Source organism: Humulus lupulus, chromosome 6, assembly GCF_963169125.1.
Source record: "Humulus lupulus chromosome 6, drHumLupu1.1, whole genome shotgun sequence".
NCBI lineage: Eukaryota > Viridiplantae > Streptophyta > Magnoliopsida > Rosales > Cannabaceae > Humulus > Humulus lupulus.
The window spans coordinates 181360026-181368632 of NC_084798.1; the positions used below are offsets into that span (position 1 = coordinate 181360026).

General features: G+C 32.9%; 1 protein-coding gene across 2 annotated transcripts; it reads left to right on the forward strand.

Annotated features, from left to right (window-relative positions):
• The first annotated feature begins 864 nt into the window (after positions 1-864).
• Positions 865-7201, forward strand: LOC133782774 (uncharacterized). Of its 2 annotated transcripts, none has more exons than XM_062222148.1 (10): positions 865-1182; positions 1601-1668; positions 2023-2084; positions 2173-2322; positions 2524-2700; positions 2925-3137; positions 3475-5195; positions 5858-5923; positions 6019-6088; positions 6263-7201. In XM_062222148.1, exons 1-10 carry the CDS (start codon positions 983-985, stop codon positions 6656-6658), a joined length of 3123 nt encoding a protein of 1040 aa, XP_062078132.1. In that variant the 5' UTR covers positions 865-982; the 3' UTR covers positions 6659-7201. The 2 variants fall into 2 exon arrangements, with proteins under 2 accessions (XP_062078132.1, XP_062078133.1); XM_062222149.1 differs by having other exon boundaries at positions 1048-1182; positions 1606-1668.
• The last annotated feature ends 1406 nt before the right edge of the window (positions 7202-8607 follow it).

Here is an 8607-nt window from a genome sequence, read left to right on the forward strand (position 1 = left end):
TAAAATTTTGGGGATAACAGCTAACTTTAGTCACTTATTGCCTCTTGTTTTAGTTTGATTTTCATGATTTCTTTTCATTTTGCTCGAGGACAAACAAAATCTTAAATTTTAGGTTGTGATAACTCTATCAAAATATAATTATTTGGTTCTTTTTGTGTATTAATTTAACTTTGTTCTTAAGTATTTTTAATTTACTTTTGAATTTTAATTAGTTTTATTTAGTTTTGAATAAATATTATTTTTAGATTAATTTTAACTAGTTTTTATAATTTTTTTAAAATAAATTTATTTAGTTTTCATGAAGTATTAATTTGTCAATTTTGTGTATTTTGTAAGAGCTTAAATGCAAGTTTTAGAGATAAAATTGGGTCAAAATAGGAAGAGAATTAAAACAAACTAGTGTTATATACATCCTTGCCCCCACACTAATATGTCCAATCAATTAAAAAAGAAGATATAAATATACATCACATGGAGATGAAGATGGTCAACCTTTTAATCTGTTACTTTGCTCTGTATTATTTTAATAAAAAATAGTACAACAGAGAAGTGATAAAAATGGAAGCTGTATTATTGCACAAAACTGTTTATAAAAATGAAAAGAACAAAAAGAAATGTAAAAATAGAAAATAAAAAAAAAAGTATATTGGCTAATTTCCCTTTTATTAATTGAATATAATGTTTTTAGTTATTTTTGGATAATATATTTAGTAAATATTTTTTTGACAAATATAATATATTTAATTATATAATTTTCTTATTAAAATATTATTTAAAAATTTGGTCTTTAAAAGCCCGCGGAAAGTGTTTGATTGAGATGCACTTATTCTTTACTAGAGCATCCATATCCATATATCCAAACAACCCTCATTAACCCGCCAAGTCTTTGGAGCCATTGGCGCGAAAATTGGGAACGAATTGAATCAGCTGACAATCTCCAAATTAGGGTTTCCAAAAGTGGTGCTTCTGATTCATCATCTCGATGTCGAATTTCTCAGACCAGCTCCATGAAGTCAAGCTCTCAATTTTTTCGGGCACCAACAAGTCCTTTTCTTACTCAACCCTCTTGTACCTCCAAGAACAGTCCACTAACTGTTCTGCGTCAATTCAAACCCTTGCTGAAGTTACTCCAAGCTTAATCCCGCTAATGGCTGCCGATGTTCATGATCAAGACGAAGAAATGTAATTACGATTCGCCAACTAGTTCACTTATATAGTTCATAGTTATCTAAAGGAAATTAGTCATCATTTGGTTTTGGATTATTTAGAAATTCGCCTGAGAATACAACATTTAATTTTCTACCCAATCACCAATAAAATAATTTTCTTTGCGAATCTATTTCGTTACATTTGTAAGAAACAGGGGCGATATTTTTAATCGAATTAAGAAGGTAAAGAAGATGATAAGCTATCATTTTAAACTACATGCTCTAGCTAGAGCCTTTGTTTTCTTGTGTGTATTTACATTCATTTTTTGTTTTTAGGAAATTAATATATTTTATATAAAGATTTGGGAGCTTTATGATTCATTTCTGTCGTAAAAATATTAAGCTATCTACAAAATGAGAAGTTGAATAGATGTTGGATTTGATTTGATCAGTGCAGGACAGGCATTGAAATGTTTGGGCTTCATGATGTATCATTCATCCCTTAGTGCCGTAATTTCGGGTATGTGTAACAACTGGAACATTGTCATTATTACTTCTGTTTATTCAACGATGAGGACATATAATCTGAATTGTGAACATTTTTATGCTTCTTATCATTACTGATGAGTTTTGGATGGAGTTCTTTAGTAATCTCTCTCTCTCTCTCTCTCTCTTTGTTAACTGTTTATACGATGCTTTTGAAGGAGCTCTCTGAATAGAGGAAGTGGGTAATAAGTTAAATGTAGATTGAGTTTGTTACAGTAATTTTTTTAAAAAACAAAAGAGATTAAAGTTGTCCGATATTGCCTATTACTCCCAGAAAGTGTGTGTGTGTGTGTTTTCCCTCAGATATTAAATGTTTTATGTTTTGTAGTGGAAGGAGTCAGTTTGATTATGGCGTCATTGGTTAAAATCATCACAACAACAAAAATAAAGGTAAGTATATACACTTCTATCTAAGTGATCCACAAGAACTTTTGTTTATTTGTTTAATTTTTATTTAACATTCTTCTATTGATTGCAGTCATTATGTAACTTAGGAGTGTGGTGCATATCCATCCAACATTTGAATGAGTCGGTTCTTGTTCCTCATTTTGATTCTCTGTTGCAAGCAGCTGTCCATGGTGTTGAAAATCCTATGGGTTCCTTATCTACAACTTTTGAGGCCATTCAGGTAGAATCATAGTACATGCACTTCTATCTACAATAGAAAATAATAATAATAGGGCAATATGGCTATAGTTTGTGTTGTATCTCCTGAAATAATAAGTTTTTCTATTTAAAATGGCAACATATTCTTCTCCCTACTTTACAGTTTCTTTTACAGAAAAATTGACAGGTATTTCTTCCTTGCCTCTTTTATCTATCATGATAGGCTATAATGAGGTTAGCAGTTCAATTAGCTGAGAAGATGAGAGGATTCTCTCATGTCTGGGCTCCTTCAATATATAGAAGACTTCTCAGCTCTGACAAGAGGGAAAGAGATATGTCAGAAAGGTGCCTATTAAAGATTAGATCTCTAATACTTCCTCCTTCACTAAATCTCTCAAAGGTATTCATTTCTCTACACTGCTCAAAATACCTTCACTACTAATATGCAGTGCGAAAGAACAGCATGTATAGATTTATATTCTGAAAGAGGAAACAAAGCTAGAAATTTTTTATTCAGTTCAATAATGATATTATACATTTCAAACCTATAACATGCCATGACATTATACATGTTTTGTTACATTATCTATGACCTCTAAAAGTTTATTTTCTACTTCAAAATAGGTACTTGTCAAAGATATGAAGCAAACATTGCTCACTAGGATGAAAGATTTACTAAACCAAGGCAGCAAGGTTCAGACCATTCGGGCATGGGGATGGTTTATCCAATTGCTGGGATCCTATGCATTGAATAACAGGAATTTAATTAATGACATGCTTAAAATCCCTGAGCTTACATTTTTGGACCAAGATCCTCAACTTCAGATTGCTTCACAGGTATTTCCTAATAATCCTTTTTTTTTCTTTTTCTTTTTTGAGGGGAGAGGGGAGGGGGTTCTCTGATACACATTATTAGAGAAATATCTGTATTATTCTATTATTCTTGGTAATCAATTGCTGTTATGGTATTCTTATCCTTGTATGGATCACTTTACATGTTTATTAAAGTTAATTTAGTTGTGATCTTTGTTATTGAAGATTGAATTAATAACAATGAAAAAATAATTTATGGAAGATAAATATTTTCATTGGTACTTAATTAAACTGAGAAGTACTGCTTATGATTGCATGGATGTCATATTTTAATATGTTTAAAAATGCATTGATATTGCAGGTTGCATGGGAAGGCCTAATAGATGCTCTTATTGAGCCTGGAATATTACCTAATACAAGAAATGATGCTATGGAGGACAAATGCTTTCAACAAATGGGAACATCTAAAATCCAAAATAATGAAATCCAAGCAAACGGTTTCTCAAAAAGTTTGAAGTTGATTATGACACCTCTAATAGGCATCATGTCAAGTAAATCTGATGCATCTGTTTACACATCCTGTTTCAACACATGGTGTTATCTGTTACATAAACTCGGTTCTGCTGTTAATTGTTCTTTGGTGAAAAAGCTGGTGTTGCAACCTGTATGTGAAGCAGTTTTTCAGATTGGCCCTGATCATAAGAGCATTTGGGTATGGAATCTGTGCATAAATTTAGTTGATGATTTAATTTTAGCAAAGTGTAGAGATGCAAACATTGAGTCAGTTGATCTGGAATGCCACCATTTATCAGTTACAACCTCCATTAATGGAACTTTGACATCTGGAAAATGCCCATGGAATCAGTATCCTATTAAATGGTTGCCATGGGAGCTGAGTCAATTGGAATTTCATTTAAAGATTATTTACAGCCTCATCAATCAAGCATCGAAGATAACTGTTTCCCATGAGAACAGGACTTTGGCATACGATGCTTCCTTAAGGGTATTTAGATCTGTTTTGAAAGGAGTCCAAATAGATTTGAAAAAAACATCCACTACTTATGATGATATTTTGCTGTGTCTGAACACAATATTAAGGTTTATAAAGTACTTATGTGAAGAAAATTCTGACGGCAGTGACAAAAATGACTTGCAAATTATATCCCTTCAGCTCATAGAGGTTGTTGTAGAGGAAATAAAGCCTTCTGTGTTGGGTTCTCCTCTTTACAAGGTAGCATTAGATCTCAAGTATATTGAAAGCGAGAGCATTGTTGATGTTGATAAAAGTAGACATGCAAAAGCTTCGGGGATGTGCTCTGTCACTTATATGGATATGGTTTCACCGGTAGTTTATTTAACTGTACTGTACTTCTGTGTCATGGCTCAATCAGATTTAAGCACTTTTAGTGCCAATTTTGTTCTACGGGCAGTGCAAAAGTATTTTAAAATTATGTTATCATCTTACGAACTCCAGAATAATTTTGTCATTACTATTGACTTATTGTATAAGCACAAAGGCCCAAGCTGCGTAAGGATGTGGGCAGCAATAGTGGAAAGTCTGAAAGATTACATATGTGATATAGAAAATGTATCATTATTTAATCTGGATTACAACAATGCTTACTTTGCCACATGTGATCTGTTATCCTACCCATTCATCATATGCTATTGCCACCAGAAAGATTTTATGTCAGCAAAGATTAGTGGCACATTGGAAGAGTCTTTTGTTTCACTGCAGAAAAAACTCAAGTTGGAACAAGTTATTGAAGTGTGGAAGTCACTTTATGGTTCTCTTCGTACTTCACAGTTGGAGTGTTTCAAAGCTAACAAATTTCCTGAGGATCTTTGTAATACATTAGAGGAGTGGCTTAACAGTTACACTAGCATATTCGAGTCTGGGAATGATGTTGAATCATGCCACATGGATTTGGATATTGATCAGATATCCTTCTACGTTGGTGTCGTGACTTGTATTCTCGAAAGTTTCCAACCTTCAGAATTGATTCCAAATGAAAAAGATGGATGTAGCAGGGACCACAAGAAATCAAGTGGCATAAACAGTTGCTTGACAATGGCTATTAGGTAAGGGCAGACCTTTTTTATTATTATTATTATTTGAGGACTGCAGCTGTACTGCATGTAGGTTTTAGTCCCCAATATTGTAAAATTCAAGTATACTTTTCAATATTTGGACAGGTTGCAAAATCTGAGCTTGGTTCTACTAGTCTGAATCAAGCTCTAATATTTTCTCTTGCCTTATCTCGATTGGCTTACCTCTATAATTTCTTAGTTTTTATGAAATTCTGATGTGGTAATACATGAGTAGTTTATTATTTCAAAAGACGTATAAAGGCATGGGAAGTCTCATGTATTGCTGAAATTGTTGGTTTGCTTAAGTGATATTTTTCCTTTGTAGTTTTGTATCTCATTTTAATTGTTTACTCCAAAGTTTATCAGTAAATACTTCCTATGTAATTATTGTTATTTATTTGATTCCTATTTTGGATTGTGGACTACTAGAATCACATCCCTTATGAATCATTATAATGAACATAAAATATAATTACTTTATTCATTATTTTTTGAGATTTTACCTGAATTACTGCCGTTGGAGACAATTACATTACATAAAAGTTTCCACTTAATTCATTCAATATGAGAGCTAGAGGTTATTGTGTTCTGTACATTTATATCTTATATTTCTTTGTAGTGTCACTTAACATGTTTCATATACTATTCTACAGATTTACTAGGTTTTTGCAGACAAAAATAGGAAAAGTCCCACCCATTATTCCTGTTATGACCTCAAGGTAAGGAAGATTAGCTTTTTGCTATCCCATATATTTTGTAATTAATTCATTTCAAATCTTACCATGACGACTCCCTAATGGTGTGAAATTTACAGGATATATTCTGCATTGGCGTACTTCATTAGTTGCCTTCACTTGAAACAGGATATTCTTTCATTAGTTGAGGTTTGTTTTTGTCATATCCTATATATGATGCTCCTCATAAGTCTTTTTGGGTAGAAGAAACTATGCTAATATCACTGCACACAATGTTGATAACTACAATTTTCTTTTTCTTAAATCATTCAACTTAAAACTTTTATCTATTCATGATTTTGTTTCCAATTTATTTTCTTTCAGACAATCTCATCTCCATTGCTCCAATGGCTGGCAGAAATAGAGATGCAAGATGAAAGCACCATTGATCAATTTCAACTCATATGGTCAGAAACCCTGAATTGTCTACAGAGGAGTCAGCCACCACTAATTTTTGATTCTGCATTCCTTAAACTCCAATCATCTCTCCTTGAAAAAACTCTTGATAATTCTAATCCATCCATATCGGATCGAACCATCGGATTTTGGAATTCAACATATGGTGATCAAAGTATGTTGGATTATCCTCAAAACTTGCTTCATGTCCTAGACAAACTATCCCGAAATGGAAAAGTAAATCTCCACAAGAAAAGCCACTCATTTCTTGAGAGATGTGATTCTAGAGTTAAGCAGAGACTGCTCCAGAAAAATACAGGGTAAACGCCACTCACATGTATTCCAAGAGGATAGAACTATTACAGGGTAATCTAGACCATTGCAAAAATAATCAAAAGAACATGCCGTCTTTAAATTTGAAAAGGAAGAGGTTAGAATTAACAGAGCATCAGAAGGAGGTAAGAAGGGCACAGCAAGGCAGGGAAAGAGATTGTGAAGGACATGGCCTCGGTGGGATTCATACTTATACAAACCTTGATTTTTCACAAGGGAATGAGGATTCACTTGATAGCCAAGAAATCTGGAATTCTGAATCCATATTGGACATGCCAAAAAACGCCTAGTCATGTTCATGTCTACATTGGTTTGGCATAATACTTACTCTTTGATAAGCTCCTTACCGTGTCTTTTTGCCATTTCTCAGGTCAGACAGCACTCATCTCCAAGATAGCCAAATTAGACTTAATTTAGCCTTGTTGAACAGCTTGTTCCCTATGTATTCTCACCTTGTTTATATGTATGTATGTGTGTGTGTAACCATATTTGACACTCTTGAATGATTTAATTAACAAATAACATGTTGATTTAGTGGTAAGAATAGTTTATTTGATTCAATATTTGGAGTTTAATTTGATAAGAAATTCATTTCAACAATTTCAATTGCACAATTGAATTTGGTGAGGAAAATAGACAGAATAATCATCACTCAAACGCTTTTTTACATTATATCCTTCCTTGGAATGTACAAAGCGCAATCCATTTGATGGTGGCGGAAATTAGAACTTTCGTATTGATTGGACATTTGGATTAATGCAATCCAATATCAAGCCCATGTAATATAAAATTGAAAATCTAATTACACAAATCTTTTTTTTTTTGGTGGGGGGAGTAGATCCTATACTCACTTTTTTTGGGGTTTCTAGTTAAAGAATACCTCCTGCCCAAAACACTACAAATGTACCTATTTGTTAGTTTAACATTTATATTATGCCCTTTGTTATGACATATTTTTGAAGCATCACGAGCGGGTCACGTGGCATGCGTGACAGGAGGAGTGGAAGCTTGAACACTGAGGAAAGTGGTCTGCATGTAAGCTCTTGTCAACATATAGATGACTATGAATAGGTGCTCTGATTACCCATGATGTGGTCGAGGGAAGGCAAATGGAGCACTACTACAAGTTTCTTGGACATTAGCTCTTTTTATGGAAATAAGATGTATAAAGGAAAGTAAGCTGTCATTAATGTGCCAGGTTAATGACAAATTAGTTAACAGCACCAAAATAGGCAATTTCTAAGATATTTTTCCCATTTAGCTTCCTATTTAGTTACTCAAATATTAAGTAAATTTATTATAATTAATTATGTTACAAATCGGGCAACTACTCTTATTTAGTGGGATATCGGCTGTCAAGAGAGTCATGGTTAATATTGTAGGTACAAAATAATTGGCATACCGACACTTTGTCAATTTGTAAACTCAACATGTATGTACTTTGAAGAAAACTCTTGGTACTGTTTGAAATATATGAATTATTTAAAAATAATATTAAAAAATAGAAAAGTGCTTTTTGTATGTTAAAAGAAAAAGAGTTCCACGTGGATTTGGAACACTTTCTTAAAGTTGTAAATTTTGTGGGAGCTCTACCCACATATGCACCAAGGGTACCCAATTTTGGGCGCATGGATGAGGAGACACAAACTTGACCATCACACACGCAATATTTTAATAAATATTTTTTTATTTATTAATTAACTTATTCAAATAAAACGTGTTTTGAGAGCAGTCAATTGACAGACTGAGTCTTCCTACTCTTTCTCACATTACGATATGCACGTTACCACTTTCCCCATGACCAACATTTCTTTTCAGTTGTATTTTTCTGGATATTTAATTAAGAGATATACAGAACAACGAAGAGAACGATATTCCAAGTTTTCCATAAAAAAATGATTTTCCTCTTTGAGTTTTTTCGAGCAATTATGGGGTGTATG

What these genes read in the sequence shown, in the direction of transcription:
- LOC133782774 (XM_062222148.1), top strand. Translation starts at nt 983, where the DNA reads ATGTCGAATTTCTCAGACCAGCTCCATGAAGTCAAGCTCTCAATTTTT. An exon ending in CTTCACTAAATCTCTCAAAG is followed by an intron (nt 2,701 to 2,924) that starts GTATTCATTTCT and finishes ACTTCAAAATAG; the next exon opens with GTACTTGTCAAAGATATGAA. An exon ending in ATATTCTTTCATTAGTTGAG is followed by an intron (nt 6,089 to 6,262) that starts GTTTGTTTTTGT and finishes ATTTTCTTTCAG; the next exon opens with ACAATCTCATCTCCATTGCT.